General features: G+C 35.4%; 5 protein-coding genes across 6 annotated transcripts in view; 4 read left to right on the plus strand and 1 right to left on the minus strand.

The window, feature by feature from the left end:
- Positions 1–12436, minus strand: part of LOC111800392 — a 28167-nt gene extending 15731 nt beyond the window's left edge. The window contains exons 1-8 of the transcript XR_002815984.1: positions 12168–12436; positions 11550–11622; positions 11348–11448; positions 10878–10943; positions 10515–10612; positions 10329–10391; positions 10151–10243; positions 9930–10074 (exon numbers count right to left, since the gene is read on the minus strand). The gene's annotated coding sequence lies outside the window, so the exon portion shown is untranslated. The remainder of the gene's footprint in view (positions 1–9929; positions 10075–10150; positions 10244–10328; positions 10392–10514; positions 10613–10877; positions 10944–11347; positions 11449–11549; positions 11623–12167) is intronic.
- On the plus strand, positions 4740–9604 carry LOC111800393 (type I inositol polyphosphate 5-phosphatase 8-like). Of its 2 annotated transcripts, XM_023684064.1 has the most exons (12): positions 4747–4876; positions 5177–5272; positions 5428–5539; positions 5630–5714; positions 6367–6426; positions 6626–6683; positions 7052–7156; positions 7695–8052; positions 8133–8335; positions 8423–8531; positions 8641–8798; positions 8878–9604. In XM_023684064.1, the coding sequence occupies exons 3-12, from the start codon at positions 5510–5512 to the stop codon at positions 9149–9151; spliced, it is 1440 nt and encodes a 479-aa protein (XP_023539832.1). In that variant the 5' UTR covers positions 4747–4876; positions 5177–5272; positions 5428–5509; the 3' UTR covers positions 9152–9604. The 2 variants fall into 2 exon arrangements, with proteins under 2 accessions (XP_023539831.1, XP_023539832.1); XM_023684063.1 differs by lacking the exon at positions 5177–5272 and having other exon boundaries at positions 4740–4876.
- A 536-nt stretch (positions 12437–12972) lies between the features above and the next one.
- On the plus strand, positions 12973–15945 carry LOC111799590. The gene is made up of 2 exons (XM_023682983.1): positions 12973–13626; positions 15682–15945. Exons 1-2 carry the CDS (start codon positions 13028–13030, stop codon positions 15686–15688), a joined length of 606 nt encoding a protein of 201 aa, XP_023538751.1. The 5' UTR covers positions 12973–13027; the 3' UTR covers positions 15689–15945.
- Positions 15946–17029: 1084 nt separating this feature from the next.
- On the plus strand, positions 17030–17759 carry LOC111799665 (probable histone H2B.3). The gene has a single exon (XM_023683097.1). It carries the CDS (start codon positions 17101–17103, stop codon positions 17518–17520), a length of 420 nt encoding a protein of 139 aa, XP_023538865.1. The 5' UTR covers positions 17030–17100; the 3' UTR covers positions 17521–17759.
- A 1075-nt stretch (positions 17760–18834) lies between these two features.
- LOC111800500 lies at positions 18835–21198 on the plus strand. The gene is made up of 3 exons (XM_023684218.1): positions 18835–19489; positions 19609–20028; positions 20568–21198. Exons 2-3 carry the CDS (start codon positions 19645–19647, stop codon positions 20994–20996), a joined length of 813 nt encoding a protein of 270 aa, XP_023539986.1. The 5' UTR covers positions 18835–19489; positions 19609–19644; the 3' UTR covers positions 20997–21198.
- Positions 21199–21705: the final 507 nt, after the last annotated feature.

Below are 21705 nucleotides of genomic sequence, written 5' to 3' on the forward strand. Positions count from 1 at the left end.
TTGCAACGTGATTAACGACAAGTTCATCTCCCTAAGCTCCCAAAATTTTGAAACTCTGCCCATTTCGAGGTTAGCGTTTCTTTTGTTGAAAATCTCTCAGATTCACATGTAAAAAAATTGTATTAAATTATTAAAAAAAAAAAAAAAAACTTTTAATTTATGGTTTTTGTTTTATTTATATTATTGATTTTTTTTTATGTGAAAAAACGTTAAAATTGTATTTTAATAATACTTTTTTATTTTCAAAAGTTTTAAAAATAAATTATTATTGTAATAAAATAAAGATAAGGGTAGTGATATGAAGTCATGATAACACATTTTAAATCATTAGTCCTTCTTCCCCAACCACTAATCTTCCAAATTTTAAATGATTAATTTATCCTTATATCGTTCCATCATGGAGCAATGATTAATTCAACTTTAACTTTCCCTTTAAATTATTTAATATTATTTAATAATTACGTTCCAGAATAAAGTCAACAGATACTAACACATAATCATTAGATATGTTCATTTAGCACGCAAGATTCGAGCTCTAAATTGAGTAAAATAATCGAAATTAGAACAATTTCTCCCCGTTAGTAAAATGGGGTCGGGAAATGGAAAACAGGGTCTGGAGAGATTTTTTCCCGTTAGTTAAATGAGGTCGAGGATGGAAATTATATCCCCGTCTCACCCCACCTCACTTTATATATGTATAATTTTTTAATATGACGGGGAAAAACTCTTCGGGGATAACTTGATTCCCGTAAGTAATTTTTTTTTTACAGGGACGAGGATAGGAAAGACTTTCCTATCTCTTCTCGGTTCTATGAACATCTTTATCGTCTTTTTGAAATAATAAAAAGCAAAAAAGGGTCATGATGGGATGACTCCCTTAATGAAATAATAATTACATCTATATATATATATATATATATTCCATAGTATATACTAGTGAGAAAATTAACGTGAAGTTCTATTAATCACCCCACGTGATTACATCAAGTTTCGACTTTATTTTAATTTTTATAATATGGTTTAATTATTATAATTTTTCGGTGACATCACTTGTAACAACCCAAGTCAATCGCTAGATATTGTCTGTTTTGGGTCATTGTGTACCGCGTTAGTTTCACGGTATTGTGAGATCCCATATCGGTTGGAGAGAGAAATAAAACATTCCTTCCTCTCCTTATTCTACACGTTTTAAAATCGTGAGGTTGACGACAATACGTAACGTGCCAAAGCAGACAATATCTATTAGTAGTGGGCTTGGGTTGTTACAAATAGTATTAGAGCTAGTTGATTATTATAAATGGTATCAGAATCAGACATCGGGTGAGGATGTTGGGCCTCCAAAGAGGGTGAATCGTGAGATCCCACATCGGATGGAGATCAGTATAAAATATTTCTTCCTCTCATTATTAGACGCGTTTTAAAACCGTGAGGCTAACGACGATACGTAACAGGTCAAAATAGACAATATCTGGTAGTAGTGGGTTTGGACTGCTACATCACTTGTTGCCGTTGTTGGTCGTTGCAGCAACACTAATGTGGGTCATGCTTCAAAATGGAACAAAACAAATTGATTCAGTATGTGTCGACAGGAGAAGCACGGTTCAAAGGTTGAAGATCGGTAATTCCTTTCCCGCTTACTCTGTCTTTTCTAATTTTCTTTCTTTTTTACCTCGTTCTCGGGTGCTAGACCTAGACCTATCAAGATAAGGAAATTCAAATCAAATTCGATCGATCAAGTTTTAAAGTATTTCATATAAATTTCATTTAATGAGATTTTAGTTGAAAGGTTACCCAACTTAGTTGCCTTAGGCTAATCCCAACCGAGATCTTCAGAATCTGCAAGAGCTCGTACAACCGTCCACGTGGAATTTCCCTTCCCAGTGGGACACTTGTCGCTCTGATATTGGTCTGTCGTACAAAATATGGCCAATCCAAACAAAAACAATGAACCTTCAACTAATAAATATTTTTTTAAATTAATTTCCAGGTTTTTGTATTTAATTTACTGGAAAACGTGATCGGGTGTAGCGCACACACGGTGAAATTATTTAAATATATATTTAATTCATTTTTATAATTATCTTTGCGTGTTTCTCCCCAAAATCTTTGACTATAAAGGCAGTCAAATGGCCACGTGTAAACGCCAATATTCGGCGTGAAAATATTAATTTTTTCATTTATAATTGTTTTATAAAAAAATATAAAAAAATATTCATAAATTTTAAATTTTATCTAAAAAAATATTTAAAATTTTAAAAGTTTTAATAATATCTTTTTAACTTCAAAAAAAAAAAAAAAAAAATCCTTAATTTTAACTTTTTATCAGTGTTTCAAAAATACTATTAAATTTTAAAAAAATTTATTAATACATTTTAATTTTTTTTAAACATTAATAAAATACGATTACTCTTATGTTTCAAAAACACTAATTAAATTTTAAAATTAATATTAATATCTTTTACCTTAAAAAAATAATAATAATAAAGTATTTTTTTTATTAATTTAGCCACACAAAAAAAATTACAAATTTTATACGATTTAATATTTAAATTTTGTGAAATAAAATTTATATTCCCGACTTTACTATTATTATTTTGTTATTTATATTTGTGACGTCTGAGTAAATAAAAAGTACTATTTAAATGAGAATAATTTTGAATATATAAAATTATTATTAAAAAAAGAAATAAATAATTATTATTTTAATCTCTATTAATGTAAGCTAGTTAATTTTATGATATTAATGCATCATCGTAGGTTAGGTCTAATCATATGTAAATAAAGTTAACTGTGTTAGCGTGTCTCGAACATCCTAGTTAGTGAGAAATAACCAAATAGAAAGTTGTCAATTTGTCAAGGCTGGAGCTATCAGCTGACGGCGAAGGTTCAATACAATGGGGTCCGGATTGTTATATAAACCACTAACGTACTAAAAACACGATTCAAATCCAACGTTAGCCGAAAGAAACCCGACTATAACTAAATCCAAAACTACATAACCATCCAAACATAATTATTTAATGATAACATCGCTCGATTCGTGTTACCGCAATTTTGTTGCCACGAATCTGGAGATTGCTATTTTGGAGGCTTCTTATGAAATTTTGGGAATATTCCCTTCTTTGAAGCAATTTTTAATTTTTTTGGCAAATAACTAAAAATATTGAAAAATCATAGTTTACGATGGATTTTTTATTTTATTTTAATTTATTTTATTCGGTAGAAAGTTCCTCATCCACTTAAAATATCTTGGAATATTATCTATTCACTCTATAAACCATTTTAAATATCTTCGTTATTTATTTATTATTTATTTTATGTGACTAAATAAAATGGTCCATAATATTAATAATAATTAAAAAATAAATTATATTTTAAAATGTATCGGACAAATATTTGAGCTTTTCACTGTCTTCAAGTGTTAGTGAGAATGATGCATGGGTGGGAGCATGGCCAGAACGCTCGTGTACACACTAAGGCATATCTCTATAAAGTATGAACGATTGGCAACCATCTGAAGCAAGAAGTAAGGTATAACGAACCTTCAATCGAGAGTTATAAGCTTTTTGTTTATGGGTATTGAGTTTTCGGGTTCAACTCGAATTCGAGAGTTACAGTCCACCATTTTCCACCAAACTTGATCACGGACCTTCTAAACAAAATTACCCACAAAAGAACGAAAGCGCTGAAACAAGGAAAGTGAAAATCTCGTTAATCCGTTCATGTGATTCACTAATTAGACGACAAAACATTTGACCACCTTAACAGAGTCATAGTTACTCTCAACGTTTACCCGTGCTTTGAAATCTGTATTTAAACTTTAAAAATCTAATAAACTTATTGTAACATCTTTAATTTTTTTAAACACTGATAATTAAATTGGAAATTTTTATACGCTAATCAAACTTTATCAATTGAGTTGTCGTTCGTCCTTTCAAGTGGAATATATATATATATATATATTTAATATAATCTTAATTTATTATAATATAAATTAATACGAATAATGAGTGTGTGTGACAAATTAAATAAGGCATAGTTTAGCAAGTACATTTTTGGGTTATGAATAAAGATGGGAAAGTGATAAAATCATAATTATAAAGCATATGGTACTTTGATTTAAAGCCATCAATTTCTCTTAATTTTAAATTATTTTATTATAAATGGAAATGTTTTTTTATTTAATAAATATAAAGGGAAATATTAACTATCATTGAGGGATGCAAAACCATTATTCAAAAAAATAATTATGTATTTTTAATTCAAATATATGTGAATTGTTTTTAAATAAATAATTAAAATTTTAAGAATTATACATTTAATAAAAAATTTATATTGTCACAAAATTTAAATTTTTATTACTAAAAAATACTTTAATTTTTAACCTTAATAAAATAACCATATTAAATAAATTAAACCTAAATATTTCTTATTTTATAAATTAATTATTTCAAAATCTAAAATTTATAGTTCTATTTTAAAAATCTTGGCTAGAAAATAAATGAAAATAGCGATTAATTAAAATATTATAATTATTATAATTATTTAAAAACATGTTTATAATGATAAAAGTGCCTTTATTATTTTTTAAATTGTACCATACTAATATTAGCTTAAAATTTTAAAAATAATTAAAAAAAAATAATGGCAATTTTAATAAAAACACATATTTAATCATAAATAAAAATACAGTATTTTTCTGTCTTGTATAAAATGAAGCCAAACGAAAAGAGATGCCAGTAATTCCCTTTCCCCTTCCCATTCTCTCTACTCTTCACTACAATAACCCCAAAACCGCCGCCTTTCCTCCTCCTCCTCCGCTGTCTCCTCCGCCGTCTCCTCCATCTCAACAACCATGGCTTCTTGAATTTACCCTGTAAGTCCTCCAATTCTCCTAATTTTACCTCTATTTTCCCTCGCTAATTTATCTATACCGGAGATGATCATGAACTTAAAAGTAAAAGATACATGTTATTTAATCATAGATGATATGATATATCGTGTAGATTCGTGATTTCTAACCTGTTTTCTAAGAAACCCGAGTTGAAATTATGAGAAAATTTAACTTTTTGGGAACTGGGATTTGATGATGTTCATAAGATCTGAAAAGGGTTGCTGAAAATTCACTCATTTTGTTGTTTAATTTGCTCTGTTTTTGGTTCTTCGCCGGAGGCAGGCTGGCTGGCTGGCTGTCTGGATTTTTGGTGCAACTGGGTCTTTTATATTAGCCGTTGAAAACGCTTAATTAAAAGAATTTAAAACAATAATTAAGGTCAGTTTCGAACCCCCTCTTGGTATTAGATTATTAATCAACCACTTAATTACGCCTTTTTTTTTAATTAATTACTTAGTTTAGTATTAAAGAAATGAAAAGGTTATGATTTGGATGTTTTGGCCATCATTGTCTGTCCTCCTCCGCCGTTTCAGTCGCTGACTTTTGGCCGGATTTTTAAAAATACAAAAGAAAAGCTGTGGGTTCGTTTCTCGGCGGTTGTCGGCGGCGGAGCCAATGGGAATCAAACGAGGGAAAATCTTTAAGGTAAGAATTTGTCGTGTGAGATTTGATTTCCGACATGTCGTTTTTTGGGTCTTGCTTATGTTGTTTTGTCGACTTGTTTCTCCGCCGCAGTCATCGTGGCCGAGAGTTGTTGCAAGGAAGTGGCTGAATTTTCCGGCCGACAAGGTTCCTTCCCCGTCCGATTACGTCACTCGAGGTAAATTTTAAATTTTTTTAATCGCAGTTAAAATTGATTCTAAACTATATTTATATTAACAAATTAATTTATTATTAAGCTTGAATTTAGACACCTTCAGATGTTATTAAAGTAAAAAAATTATTATTATTATTATTATTATTTTTTAATTCTAATATTTTTGATGGGACAAACTTTCCCTCTCCTATAAGTTTGGAGTTTTAACTTTTTTTCAAAAGATAAATTTTTTTTTTTTACATTTACGGAAATTCTTATATTATTTTTTGCTAAAACTAATTTTGTCACAGGGTCGAGTGTCTGTGGAGTAAGACAATAATTATTTCTACTCGATTTTATTTTTTCACTTCTAAAAATAAATAAGAATGCGTATTTCATTAAATTAAAATTGATTTTTTAAAATGGTATAATTACTAATTAGATTTATCTGTGAATGTTTGATTAATCCACCACACCTAAATGGTGTGAAAGTTATCTTATTTATAATCAAATAAATTAGAAGGATATAGAAATAGTAATAAATGGAAATAACAATAAATGGAAAGATTCATGCGGAAAATATCTAATATTTACCTTATAATAAAATATCAAATATAATATATATGGTAAACTATAATTTATTACTAAATATCAATGATTATGTTTCATTTAACAGGGAGGAAGAAGAGCTGCTCCGATGAAGACAGGTGCGCCGTCGCGCCGGAGGATATGGGAGGTAATTTAAGAAAATCACCGTGCTATGACAGTAATAATTTTCTACACTTCTGATCTAGCCACGTGTACGGTTGATGATGCGGGTGTAAGATTTAGTATAGTTCTGACATCTGCAGAGAATAGGCTACTAGAATTACTATTCTTTTATTTATTTTTTGCATTCCACGTGTCCATTTTTGATTGGATGTGGGCATTTCTAGTTGAAAGGTGGACAATGGAGAAGACAAGGGGACTTGGAGATCAAACGCTGAACTTGAGGTAATTATTTTCATTTTTGAATTAAATTAATATTTTGGCAATATATTTTCAAATAATACTTAAAATTAGTTTATAAGATTAGATTATTATGAATTTTCTAGAACTAAATTATTCCTTCTTACCATTCATTCTATAATTTGATCCCATTATGGAATAAAAAAATTATTATTATCATTATTAAAAAAAATCGATAATAATTAGCTTCAAATGGATACTAATTCAATCGTAAGTATAAAGAGTTTATAGTTATTTGAAAATATAACGATTAAAATAAAGAAATATGATTTTAATATATATGGGATAATATTAATTATTTTTTTTGTAAAATAAAATGATATATAATAATATTATTTGATTGGGGGAATCAGGATGCTGGTAGGGACATGGAATGTGGGAGGAAAGCCACCAAAGGAAGATTTGGACATGAGGGATTGGCTCAACTCTCCAACCCCAATTGATATTTATGTTCTTGGGTACTCTCTCTTTCTCTCTCTTGCTTGTTTTTGTAAAATATTTTCTAACTTTTCTCCATCCATGTAAGAAGATTCTAGCATATTTGTATGCAACCAAATACATATACTATTTATCTACCGGTCAAGAGTATGTATAGATTGTGGAGTGGAAATTCGAACATTTAAAAAGTTTAAAGAAAAAAGTAGATGTTTGAGATCCTATATTGGTTAGAGAGGAAACTGGATGTGATACGTAATAGGCAAAAATAAACCATATCTGCTAGTAATGAACTTGAGCTGTTACAAATTGTATCAGAGTCAGACACCTCAGACACCGTGTATTGTGCCGGCGAGGACGCTGATCCCCCAAGAAGGTGGATTGTGAAATCTAATATCAGTTGGAGAAAGAAATAAAATATATTTTTTTATAAGAGTGTAGAAACATCCCTAGTGGACATCAGTAATTGATGCATTGATCATCAGTAATTTAATTAAATTTGTTAATATATATGTTAAAGGGTACCTCTTAATTGATTACTTGTATTATTTTTCTTAATAGGTTCCAAGAAATCGTCCCTCTAAATGCAGGCAATGTGCTTGGGGCGGAGGACAGTGGCCCTGCTGCCCAATGGCTAGCCCTTATCCAGGAAGCCCTGAACACCAACCAGCGCCAAGCAGTACAGACGCCGAGGCAAAGTTTCTCAGACTTTCTCGCTTTAGAAGACAACAATGGCAGTGACAAAACTGGGGTGTGCTTGTCGGGTAACTCGATGCAACAACGATATTGCCTAGTAGCAAGCAAGCAGATGGTAGGGATATTCTTGTGTGTATGGATTCGAGCAGATCTTTGCAAACACGTCTCGAATCTGAAGGTCTCCAATGTCGGGAGAGGTGTCATGGGGTTCCTTGGCAACAAGGTGAGCCACTATTGTATTAAAGATACTAGAGTCATTGAATTCGAGTCAAACCCGAATGACGTTTTGTGGTGTATTAACAGGGATCTGTGTCAATCAGTATAACACTGCACCAAACAACCTTTTGCTTTGTCTGCACACATTTGACTTCAGGGGAGAAGGAAGGTGATGAAGTAAAAAGAAACTCAGATGTGAGTGAAATTTTGAAGAAAACTAGGTTTTCACATTCTTGTAGAGCTACTACTGGAGCACAGCTACCCCCTCCTGAGACCATATTGGATCATGAGTAAATCCCATTTTCCTTTCTTATTAATTACCCGACCGAATCAAACCATTTGTGAAGGTTGTGATCCTAACATAAAATTATATGCAGCAAGGTCATCTGGCTCGGGGATCTGAATTATCGCCTTTCGACTGGCTGTGGGGAAACATACGAGCTTCTTAGGAAGAAGGATTGGCAGGCACTTCTAGAGAAAGATCAGGTGAGTTCAATGAACAAAAACTTCAAATCAACTAGAGTTTGTTCGTCTCCTAGAACGAAACCTTAAAATCTCGTTCAAATCGGTTTTGGTCTATTCAATCTATTGGCAGCTAAAGTTAGAGCAAAAGGCTGGTCGAGTGTTCGAAGGGTGGGAAGAAGGACGAATACAGTTTGCTCCAACTTACAAATATATTACCAATTCTGACCATTATGTTGCATTGTCGTCCAACTCGAAGCCATCCAGAGAGAAACGGCGAACTCCAGCTTGGTAAGTTTGGCAATGCTGCAAGATCTGCAAAAATAAAACTTATGTTTCTGATCAGATTCTTTCTATTGAAATTTGGTAGGTGTGATCGAATCTTGTGGAGAGGGGTAGGAATGAAGCAGATGTGGTATACAAGAGGGGAGTGCAGATTCTCAGATCACAGACCTGTTTACTCCCTCTTTTCAGTCCAAGTCGACTTAGCAAACGAGAATCTCTCAAATACCAACTCAACCATCACTGCTGCAACGAAACCGTCATTCGAAGCTGCTTTGTCATCTTTATGTGCAGCCAAAGTCCAAGCTGAGGAGCTCTTTCTCAGTTCAGAGACCATTGATGCCTCCCAAAACCCTCCCTAAACCTTTCAATAACTGTAACTAGTACTCTCATGACTCCACTTTAGGAATGTATCCAATGTATATATGATTTCATGGTTTCCAACAGCTGAGAATTGAAGCTGCAAGCTCAAGCTGCCTGGCTGTTTCCCATCGATTAAGCAAACAGTAGGTGGTGGAAGCTCAAGTGCTTGAGCGTGAAGCGCATACCATACATTTCGGTCTGGTGATTCTTTTATTTTGTTGAAGGAAAAGGAATCAAATCAAGCAAGATGTGGGCGTCAAGCTCAAATTTTTTACACAGTTTTTCGAGATGTTTGTAGATATAGGACTGTGGATTTCAATGTTAATATGGGTTGAAGGTGGACGGTAGAGTCTATAATCAAGCAAGAAAAGATAGGAAATGGAAAGGATATTGTGACTGCATCACTAATTCACTCTTACATGTTTATATTTTATAGTGTTCTTATTTCTTCATACGGGTATGTTCAATTTCTAACTAACTGAATGTTCAGGTCATCGTCCATAAATGTGTAATTTCCTATCACAGAAAAAGAATTGATTCTGAAAAATGGGTAGAGGAGTAGACTCAGCTTGCAACTTTCAGAACTAATTAAAGAAGATAAGCTATGGAAACACTAGTAAACTCAACTACGGAAAGCAGTTATATTGAAAATATGAAACTTCTTTTTCAGTTTGAAATGAGATATGTGGTAGATGAACCATATAATTAATTTCCTGATACGGATTGACTATGAACTCCCAAATTGAGTTCTACTATTAGCAGTNAAAAAGTTTGATTAAGAAATGCGAGTAACCTAATTGTATTGCCTTGCAAGTAAACCACCTTTGGTGTAGCAGTCTTAAGATCCACAGCAAGCCGACTTCTGAGCAGTTTGGGAAGCCCCTGCTCCATTATCTGCTTGGTTTATCTTGATTGTTTGAGGCTGCAAAATCCCACCAGGTAAGAGAGGGGATGTACAAAGAAAGAATTTATGGCTAAAATAACACAAAATTTTATACCTCAGCCTTAGAATCGCTGTCAGATAGCCTTTGTTTAATATCCTTAGCTATGGAGAAGAAAACTTCTTCCACATTCAAATTTGTCTTTGCACTCTGAAATACACAACATCTTCAAGATATATGATCTAAACTAACTACCCAGGAAATACGTTCGAGAGCTGCTAAATATTTTACTTACAGTCTCAAAAAACTTGATGCCATACTCATCTGCGAGAGCTTGACCTTTGGATGTAGGAACGGCCTAAACAAAAGTTCGAGTTTTAATTACCAATTCACTGAGATTTGAACAATCATAGATTTCTGGAGGAAGTGGATTTGAAAACATACAAGTTGAAGTTGCAAAAAACGTAGAAAAAATACATACCCTTTTGCTCTCATCCATATCAGCCTTGTTACCCACCAGTATCTTGTTGACATTGTCAGAAGCATGTTGTTCAATGTTACGGATCCAATTTCTAATGTCTGAATAAATTAAAAAATAAATAAGAAAAGGAAAAAGGAAAAGAAAATCATGTCTTGACAAGCAACTAAGATGTTAATAAGAACATAGATAATGTCATGAAGAAAAGAAGATGTTCCTTTACGCAATAAAGAACGAGAAAAGCTACTCTAGTACAACTATCTTCAATGGCAAATTTCTGAACCGACTGTAGTCCTACTATGAACTTAAAAGAGCAACCAGCATCTTCAGATCTTTAACCTTTGGTTTAAGGTAGAGAAGAATTACTGTTAAATGATGACTCGTCTGTGACATCGTACACTAGCAAAATGCCCATGGCTCCACGGTAGTAAGCTGCAGAAATAAAATTTTACTTGAGACTTGGTGGACCTCCCAGAAATAGGAGGAAACATTTACATACGAAAACTAAATAAATAAGATCAAATCCTCATGAGTAATCAAATATATTATGTATGAAAATTTGTCAGCATGTAAATCTACATAGAAATTTCTAAAAATCATCCAGAATATCACAAGAAGCAGAAGTCCATACTCATCAGGAAATAAAAACTTGCAAGGATGGAGATTAAGGATTGCAAACATTTATATGAAGATTAATCCTCTAGAAATTTAAGAAGCATGAAATAATGCGTTGGAATAAAGTAGAAAGAAAAATTAAATGACTTCCAGAACTCTTCTGCAACTGCATATTTCAATATTGCTAATAAGAGCAAACGTTAATAAGAATGTGTACAGACCAGTTGTAATTGTTCTAAACCGCTCCTGACCAGCGGTATCCCAAATTTGCAATTTAATCCGTTTTCCATCAAGCTCAATGGTTCTAATCTTGAAATCAATGCTGTTCGAGAACAACCAAGTAAATGAAATCAGGAAGAGCAGACAAAGGAAGTAAAATAGAAAATGTATTAATTTCGATATTACAGTGTAGAATGCACGTACCCTATGGTTGTGATGAAGCTGGTGGTGAAGGAGCCGTCGGAGAACCGCAACAGAAGGCAACTCTTTCCCACACCTGCCTTGTCATGTCACATGAAATAGCTTCTAAACTTGTAATTTAGGAGTCCAAGTAGAAAACGAAATCCTACCGGTACAATACATCTCTCACAACAAAAACTATAACAATATTCTATTATCCTACAAACGAGTTAATGACAAATCCTTTCGGGAACTTCACCGCTAATCCATCAACAATTTATTATGCACTACATTCTAATCGTGAAATCCACTTATCTCGCGACAAGAAGCAGCTCATGAACTCAAATTCCTACCAGAAAAACGAATTCCTACGGATATAACACAACTCTCACATAACAAAAACTATAGCAACTTTCTCTAATCATACCAATGAAAAACCACTTCGGATATCTCACCATTAATCCATACCACGCATACTAGATTCCAATAACGAGATCCTCAAATCACCGATATTAATGAACGCATTCGTATATAAAAACAAAAATCCAATTAACATCCAGTAATTTCACAATTACTGATTATAAATCGAACGAAACCACAAGATCGAAGCTCGAAAAGAACAAGAAAGCAAAATTAACGCACCGCTGTCGCCGATCAGCAGAAGCTTGATGAGATAATCGTAATCAGCTCGAGCTCGTGCAGGTGGAGCTGCCATTGAGAAAAACGAAGAGTGCAACTACAAGATCTGGAGAGAATGAAAAATGAGAGATACGACGAGAGAGATGCCGTCGCCTGGTCCGGCGGTACCGAAACGGCCGTTGAAATCGTTTTCCGGGAGCGGAAAGAGGAATTTTTTTTTCTTCTTTTTTTCTTTTTCAAATTGCTCCTAGTTTCAGTCTTAAGGCTGTGGGGGGAAGAACTCCGCGACCGGTGGATTTTCATACGATTTCATATCTCAGTTGATCCGACGGACAAAAACGAATCTGTAAATCCGCGCCTTCATTTCTTTTAGGGGCACTCTTCTGTGCAATAGTTCGGGTATATACGACGTCGTTTACTACTGGCTGGAAATAGTAAACGGACAAAAACGAATCTGTAAATCCGCGCCTTCATTTCTTATAGGGGCACTCTTCTGTGCAATAGTTCGGATATATACGACGTCGTTTGTTGATGGCTGGAAATAGTAAACGTTCATTGCCCACTCACCTATGCCACGTCACACCAAAGAAGACATGTAGCTTTTTATTTTTTATTTTTTATTCTTTATTCTGATTTGTTAAAATAAAATAAAATTGTAAAATGACAAAAAAAAAAAAAAAAAAAACCCAGNTATATTTATTATTATTTTTAAATGGTAAAAACGTAATTTCATCTTAAAAAATTAATTGAAAAATAGTAAAAAGTAATTAAGAACAAGCCGGGGGAAATAGTCTTCCAATACATAAAGCCCCGTCTTCAACTAAAACCCTCCAAAATCCATCCGCAGGAAACTAGTAAGAATCATGAGCTCCTTCAACAACACCGCCAATTTTGATAATCTTCTCCTTCAAACTCTGATGGGCAGGCTCCAAATCCGGCCCCAAAGCAGCAACAATCCCCTTCTCGCCCAATCTCTCGAAGACCTTCTCTTCGATGCAGCCAATCTCTCCGATGACGACAACGACGAGAACAAAACGCAGCTCGCCAAAGAGGAATCGATGCTCGAGAAGGAGATTATTCGCGTGATTCTCGCTGGGAATATCGATTCACTAAAACCTAATTCCGGCCAGGCTGTTACGATCGGCGAGCACCATATATGCGTGGGGTTTCTCGAGGAGAAGGATTCGGATTATCGAGTTTGGGAATGGCATGGGCATATTATGTTGTTTGATGAAGAAAATGGGTACTCGCCGGAGTATATTTATGGGAATTACTTTGAAAGGCTTCAGGGGAAGGTCAATCGCGAGTTGAATAAAAAGGAGGCGGCGGAAGAAGAAGAAGAAGAAGATGATGATGAAAAAGAGGAGGAGGTCGGCAAATTGGGTCTTCGGGAGTTGATTGACGGTGGTGATTCGAGTGGCGGTCGAATTCTGCATCGCAATGTCAATGCCAGTTCTCAAAGGTTTCGCATGATTTACTTACTGTTTTTCTGTTTCCTTACGAAATTATGTTCTTATGAAATTGAATTGAACACAAAAATTTAACCAAACAGTTTAAGGCATAATCAGAAGGCTGTTTTCTGGAAGAAAAATTCATTGAAGTAGCCGCTTAGCTTTTAATCTCACATGCCGTTGGTTCATGTTTTTGCTTGATATGTGGTTATGATTTTTATTTGTATGCCACTGAGTTATCTGCCCTTCGACTAGTTCATGGAGTAAATCATTTCTCTCCCAAGTCTTGTAGTTATTGTGTGTGTAGACATAGGTTCACTGCCTATCATTGGAGAAGGCTTTTTTGTTATTGATTAGGTAAAAGGACTTATGGATGGACTTAGACATGACTTTATCCCTTTTATTTTTTCGGTCGAATATTTGTTGTCGATGCCTTTGGGGACGGGAGAGTCCCGCAAGACTCTTTTGGAACAATCGGGTGACAGTCACGGTACAAAGAGAATCGATGTCTCTATCTTAGAGTAAGCAAGGATAGAAACTTTAAGGATATCGGGGCATGACTATTCATATTTGGTGGTTGATGGAACTTTGGAAGTGAATATATCGACTAGTAATATTGAAACCTTCGTAGTAACCGGAGTTCAGCTAAGGCATAAATGATAGTTCGAGGGAGGAGGGGCTATTGTTGATGGAGTAGAAATTACCATGGCAGAAGCTCAGCCACATGAACCCTCCAATTGTGATGTTCTATCTGTTCCACTGGAATTTGGTATTGTCGACCATAGACTAATCAGTTCCATTAGAACAGCCATATATTTGGTAAATGAGAAATCTGTAAAACCAATGAGAAAAGGCAAGTATCCTAGATAGGTCGTCACTGCCTGTCATATAGGTCCATATAGTGCCACTTCAAAATGATTTTGCAATCTTCTCGAAGAGGTTTCTACATCCTTATAAAGAATGCTTCGTTTCCCTCTCCAACCGATGTGGTATCTCACAATCCACTCCCCTTTGGGCTTTCCCTCTCCAACCGATGTGGTATCTCACAATCCACTCCCCTTTGGGCTTTCCCTCTCCACTCGGTGTCCACCCCCCTTCGGGGCTCAACGTCCTCGTTGGCACATTGCCCGATGTCTTGCTCTGATACCATTTGTAACAGCCCAAACCCACCACTAACAGATATTGTCCTCTTTGGGCTTTCCCTTTCAGGCATCTCCTCAAGGTTAAAACGTGTCTGCTAGGGAGAGATTTTCAAACCCTTATAAAAAATGATTTATTCCCCTCTCCAACCAATGTAAGATCTCATATGGCTATTGAGGTAGATGTTCCTGCCAGCTAAAGTTTGGAACATGCTTTAGTTTCTAGAAAATTTATATAAGACAAAAGGAAGTCTCTTTGATGCAGTTGCTCATAATTGTTTGTGTGTTTTTATTTCTGAGAGGCCATATGTGAAGATTGAATTGTTTGTTGCTTGGGGTTTTAAATGTAATTTCTTATCCTTAGTAATCTCTTGGGATTTCCTCCCCTCGTTTGGCTTGGATTTGAAGGATGACTCAAATCCCATTGCTGCTCGATAGATCACTTTATCGAAATCCCACATTGATTGGATTTCCTTATAAGGGTGTGGAAACCTCTCCCTAACATACGTGTTTTAAAAACTGAGAGGACGCCCGAAAGGGAAAGCCCAAAAAGGACAATATCTGCTAGTGGTAGACTTGAGCTTTTACAAATGGCATCAGAGCCAGACACCGGGTGGTGTGCCAGCGTCCTTGCTGGCCCCCAAGGAGGGTGGATTATGAGATCCCATATTGGTTGGAGAGAGGAACGAAACATTCCTTATAAGGGTGTGAAAACCTCTTCCTAGCATATGCATTTTAAAAACCTTGAGGAGAAATCCGAACGGGGAAGCCCAAAGAGAACTTTACTCTTTCATTGTTAACTTTGTTCTTGGAAATGTCAGATATTTCAGACTAGGCAGAGATTGACAATTTGGAGATGATTAGTTTTCATTCCAACACGATGTTGCTCATACACTTACTCCATTTCATTATATATTTTGCCATTAGGTTTTAGTCAGCTGAGTTGCGGTCTTTCGATCAGAGCTAGTTCGGATGCCGAAGAACGCTGCTAACGATCATCATTTTACAGATTGCACCTGGGTGTTTCTGCAGTCAGGACACTGAACTTTTTGTGTAAGTTAGGACAGTAAATGAAAAGAGATGAATACATAGATTCAGTGACATTGGCTTTGTTTGATCGGTTTCTTCTCCATCCTTTTGAATAATTAATTGCTTTTTGCTCATTTCAGTTCACTTCTCCTGTGTTCTGTATTTGTTCTTCATCTCTGCAGGGTTCTTTGCCTTTTACATATTGGTTGCTTCAATTTTTATGCAATTTCATCCATTTTCTGTAAGAGAGGCTCGCCACTAATGCTCATTGATCTGTATTTTCTCAGAGTTATGCCATGTTTTTTGAGATTAGGGATTTATACGCTACCGTATGAACTCCGTACGATTTGAATCTACCGTCCATTAAACTAACTTCGGCACCAACCAAGTTTAAATTTTGCGGGGATCTAAGGAGGTGTGAGATTCCACCTCAATTGAAGAGGAGGACGGAATATTTCTTATAAGAGTGTGGAATCCTCTTTCTAGAAAATGTGTTTTAAAATCGTGAGGGTGATATATAATCGGTCAAATCAGACAATATCTACTAATGGTGGTCTCAGGCTGTTGTAAGACGCAGACAATATTTACTAGTGGTGGTCTCAGGCTGTTATAAGACGGAGACAATATTTACTAGTGGTGGTCTCAAGCTGTTACAAGACGCCGACAATATTGATGGTCGTTATAAGACGCAGACAATATTTACTAGTGGTAGTCTCAGGCTGATATAAGACATAATTTTTTTCGATTGTTTAAATGACAGACGTTAGAAAGATCATGATCCCATGGTCTTTGCTCTAATTTAGTATGATTTAGATATTTATTTACACAATCCAAAAAATTCACTATTTATTATTTTTTATAATATTTAAAAATGTTAAAATAAAAACTCCATTTTCTTTAATATTTAATTCATACAAATATTTTAGTTATTACAACGTTGTTTTTTTTTTTCATTTAAATATTTTTAAAAATAGTATAAATACTTTTTGAAATGCGCGAGTGCGAAGATTATTTTTAATAATTTACCCTAAATAAAAATTATAGGGATTAAGACACAATTTAAATTAAAATAAAAAATGAACAATTTCCGAGGCAAAAGTGATTACGAGTACATAATCTCAACCACAAATCATTTATTTAAAAATCCAACGGCAAAGAACGATGCCACGCAGACGATCCGTGTGAAAGTCAAATCATCCAATAACAAACCGCCTCAAGCTTCTATATAATGACTCCTCCACCCTGATCCACGAAATCGTTCAATCCCTCCCCTGTTTCTACGCTTTTGAGTTTCTGCAAATTTTCTTCTCTCCAACAATGGCGCCAACAAAAGCCGAAAAAAAGCCAGCAGAGAAGAAACCGGCGGAGAAGACCCCAACCTCGGCGGAGAAGAAGCCAAAGGCCGAGAAGAAGATCGCCAAGGACAGCGGCGATAAGAAGAAGAAGAAAATCAAAAAGAGCACCGAGACTTACAAGATCTACATCTTCAAGGTGTTGAAGCAGGTTCATCCTGACATTGGAATTTCCAGCAAGGCCATGGGGATTATGAACAGTTTCATCAACGACATCTTCGAGAAACTTGCGCAAGAGTCTTCGAAATTGGCGAGATACAACAAGAAACCTACGATCACCTCTCGGGAGATCCAGACCGCCGTTCGATTGGTGTTGCCTGGTGAGTTAGCAAAGCACGCTGTTTCTGAAGGAACTAAGGCGGTCACCAAATTTACGAGCTCTTAGGTTTCAAAATCGGTGAATTTTGGGATTAGGGTTACGTGTTCCAGTTACGGTAATTTGTTGTGTAGATTTGGATCTCGCTGCTCATAGGTATATCGAAGTAATAGTTCTAATGAATAACATCTTCTTTCTTCGGTAGATTACTGTTCTTTGATTGCAAATGCTGATGAGTTATGATAATCGTTAGGGTTTCTGTAGATCTGATCTTCCATTTTACTTCAAATATCAAACTCCTTTTTAAACGTTGATCGCTGATCCAATGGTTCTATGTACGGATACGCTCTTCGAGCACATTTGAATTCACTTTCCTGAAATCGACGAATTAATTTATGTACGGCATAGACAAATGTTCATGATGATCACCGTCATTGATTGTGGTTGCTTGTCGTAATCTCGGCCTGGAAGAAAGGAAGAAAGCAATTGATTCTTGTGAGATTCGAGGTCGCAATTATCTATGATTGATTTATTCATTGGTATAATTATCGCGTGCCCAACATTCTCATCAGGAACAAATATATTTGTGTCTTAAAATTTGAAACCAACCTCCAGATGAACAAAATCGTAATGAACAAGATTTAATTTTTGCATAAACCGTGTTCGGTGGTCTACAACGATTGGGCAAAGTCAGCAATGCCTGGGATTGAAGGTTAGTTTTCACATAAATTGTGTTCGGTTGAAGGAGAATCTCGTGTAAGGTCGATGAAAACCATTTCATAGACAATGACTAATGCTAGCCTAACTAAGTTCAATTCTTTTTTGCTTAAATTGTGTTTGGTTGAAGGAGAATCTCATCTAAGCTCGATGAAAGCCGTAGACCACGGCTAAGATTGGACGAAACCCGCAATGCTAGACAATGAAGTTTAGTTTTCACATAAATTGTGTTCGGTTAAAGGAGAATCTCGTCTAAGGTCGATGGAAGTCGTAAAGTTGGGTAAAAAAAACCGTAAAGTCGGGTGAAGTTGCAAAGTTGGGTAAAGAAGTTCAATTTGTGCATAGGTTGTATTCGTTGAAGGAGAACGCTCGGGTTTTTAACTCGGGTCTATTTAAAATTTGACAAATGATATAACTACAATATAAATAAATAAATAATATATATATATATATATAATATAACTAAATTCTAATTTTAATTTACCCAATAATAAAATTGTATAATTATCATATAATTGGAAATGGGCTTTTGAGATAAGAAGGCCCAGCCCAATAAGGAAATATTTAGAAATATAATAAAAACGACTTAAATCAGAAATTGTCAAATGCAGAGACGTGTAAAGTTGTGATTCGACCTCCCAGCTATATTTAACCGACCGATTCATTTCCATTGACCAAAGGTCTAGTTCGTTCCCAATTCCGCCACCATTTCCGCTTGATCCTCCCAAAATTATCCGATCCGCCTCCGCTGCCTCTGCAACGCGGCCGATCTTTTAGGGATCGGATGAATTCCGGCTCATCCTTTTAACTTGAACGATTTCAGGTTCTCGTGTTCTAATCTTTGTTTTGTATTTGCACGTTACGATTTTTTTTCCTCCTCTGCTCCGTTTTCTTCCCTTCTTGGCTCGCAAATCTGAGGTTTTGTTAGACCCTACGCTAATTAGGTTTCGAAGAGCATTTCAATATGCCTTCGGTGCCTATTGATCTCCTCCTTGGCTCTCTGCTTCCTTCTTTGACTTCTTTCCATGGTGGTTCCTCGTCGCATCGTCTGAAGCGGCTTGAAAAGGGTGATCGGCGTGGTAATCTTAGTTAACACGGTGTTCTTTTAGCGCATTTCGTTCTCTATTCGTATTTTCAGTCTTCTATTTTCTCCTTCTTTTGTCCGTTCGACGTTTTTGGAATTCCTAGAGAAATTACACTCGTAAGGTGTAGGAGTTTCTTTTTTGATCTTGAGATCTTTAGGCGGAAGCCTCTGAAATCGAGTTCCTGGGAATTTGGCTCCAAGTTAGGAGGGTTTTTGCAATCCTGATTCTTGTGCAAGGTATTGTGCTATAATCTTTTTATGTTCTTGAGATCTTGGACTTGCTCCGTGCTTCTTTCTAAGCACCTGGATCGAGTTTCTTTCGGGATTCTTTTATGATATCCTGGATATGTATGCAGGTTCTAGCAGATTGGTTGTGCACTACATAAGCCTGAATGGACATTTCTTCCATTCATCAGAAGTTGGCTCTCCTGGACGTAGACGATTTGGATGATCTGCAATCATCTTTGAGAGAAATTGATGCTGCATTGTTTAATGATCGTGACGAAACTTCTAAGAAATCTCCGAGCATTGAAGATACTAAAAGTACAGAGTGCGATGATAATTCAAATGATAGAAACAAATTAAAAGAGATTGAACCTCCCGAGAACAACTCATCTAAGAAGTGGTTAGGCAAATCCAAGTCCTTTCCTCTTCCTCCTGCAACATCCTCTCTTAATGATTCTGCAGACAATGATAAGAAACCACAAACAGCAGTGGGTGATGCGTCCTCTAATGAGTCTATGCATCAAGCCTTTGCACGATCCATATCTTTACCAGTAAGTTTTCTTGTCGTCAAGAGTAAGATGGAAAGGATTGCGGTTAGGTAGCTTTGACATTATTGTTGCTTTATCGATTATTCCCTTTCGGTCATTACAAACCATCAAATATCATAATCATCATTACTTTAGTTCGTGTCAAAAGGCAATTTGGAGTGGGAAATGGAACCTTCAAGGACAAGCTTTCCCGGCTTTCCTTAGAGCTGTTATTCTTGCACCTTGAGAGCAAGTTTCGTGCCATCGATTGTGAATGACCATGTTTTTCTACTTTATTTCCAGATCATCTCATCATACCCTAGAAATGATTGATTGTGCCATTGTGCTTCTGCCTGACTGAAGTATGTGTAGATTTGAGTTTGTTATTGACAGATTTGAATTTTGTGCACATAGTTTTTAGTGCAAAACTACTGATTGCTATCTTGGATTTAAAGCTTGCTATTGACAAAACAAGCACATAATTTTTAGAGCTTGCTTGTGGATTTATTTTCCTTTCACGACTCTTTATCTTTCTGTTTACTGACATAAATTCCATTGTTCAGTCGTCTGTGAAGCTGGTCTCTGCAATGAAAGGTAGCCGAGCACAACATCTCGGTCTGTCTCCGAAGCTGTCTGTGAAATGGGCTCCTGATGTGTACGATCCGCCACAGACATCTTTGTCCCATTGTGTCAAAAACAACAAGAAACAGCAGAAATCTAAGAACAGGAAGAATGGAAAGAAAGGGCAGAAGGGCAGTAGCAGCAACTCTTCTTCGCGTGGAAGGGACAAAAGGCAGGCTCGTAAAGCTGTTAGTAGTTCTGATCGGTATCAAAGATCGTTCGACTCTCACGTAAGTTTGGTTAGTACTCTCAACGGTACTCTCAACGATTTCGATGGGTTCGATGATGGGAGCTCAGACTCTCATTGTGGAAGCATCTTCCTGAAAACATCGGTCACCAAGCTGCACCACTATGTTGCTGAAGCCTTGTGAGCGTTACTCGTCCCAAGTTTTCACTCTCTCTCAACAGTTTCTGTAAATAAATAATAATAATAATAATAATGTTGTTTTGGGTTCTTTTGTGATTGTTTGACCTTAACTCGTTTGGTGTGCGTTCTTATGAGGATTTAATAGACTGGTTGTGATATCGTTGAAACTTCATTCATATGATATGTTACTGCCTATGTAAATGTTAGTGATCGTTTTTCTAACAAATATTTGTTATCCCCCCAAGTCACTCGGCAGCATATAGAATGTAAGAAATGTACGAGTCGGTGGATTTTCTTTACAGTGATGGGCTTGGCCCAAAATCGGTTTTAATCCTGGCCCAAAACCAAACGTTCTTTGGGCTAAATCTTGGGCTTTTTTAGGCCCATGAAGGATGGAAGCCGACAAATATGGTGGTCTCAGTGAATTGAGATGGAAACCAGAAATATATTATTATTTTTAAACATATTTCCTTTTTATTTCTTCTAAAATTAATTTTATATTTAAAGTTTTAAGTTACTTTAACCTATAACAAATTTATAATACTCACCAAAAAAATATATATATATATATATATAACAAACTAATAAAAAAAATATTAACATTATTACTGATCAATTTCGTTAATAAAAATTACAAATTTCATCCTATGTAAGATAACGCTCCATACACACAACAAACCATCTCTGCATCTATATTGATGAACTATGTTCTG

The sequence above is a fragment of the Cucurbita pepo genome, chromosome LG08 (genome assembly GCF_002806865.2).
Source record: "Cucurbita pepo subsp. pepo cultivar mu-cu-16 chromosome LG08, ASM280686v2, whole genome shotgun sequence".
NCBI classification, from domain to species: domain Eukaryota; kingdom Viridiplantae; phylum Streptophyta; class Magnoliopsida; order Cucurbitales; family Cucurbitaceae; genus Cucurbita; species Cucurbita pepo.

What these genes read in the sequence shown, in the direction of transcription:
- LOC111800393 (XM_023684063.1), top strand. Translation starts at nt 5,510, where the DNA reads ATGGGAATCAAACGAGGGAAAATCTTTAAG. An exon ending in AACGAGGGAAAATCTTTAAG is followed by an intron (nt 5,540 to 5,629) that starts GTAAGAATTTGT and finishes TCTCCGCCGCAG; the next exon opens with TCATCGTGGCCGAGAGTTGT. An exon ending in GTCCGATTACGTCACTCGAG is followed by an intron (nt 5,715 to 6,366) that starts GTAAATTTTAAA and finishes TTCATTTAACAG; the next exon opens with GGAGGAAGAAGAGCTGCTCC.
- LOC111799590 (XM_023682983.1), top strand. Translation starts at nt 13,028, where the DNA reads ATGAGCTCCTTCAACAACACCGCCAATTTTGATAATCTTCTCCTTCAA.
- LOC111799665 (XM_023683097.1), top strand. Translation starts at nt 17,101, where the DNA reads ATGGCGCCAACAAAAGCCGAAAAAAAGCCAGCAGAGAAGAAACCGGCG.
- LOC111800500 (XM_023684218.1), top strand. Translation starts at nt 19,645, where the DNA reads ATGGACATTTCTTCCATTCATCAGAAGTTGGCTCTCCTGGACGTAGAC. An exon ending in CACGATCCATATCTTTACCA is followed by an intron (nt 20,029 to 20,567) that starts GTAAGTTTTCTT and finishes TCCATTGTTCAG; the next exon opens with TCGTCTGTGAAGCTGGTCTC.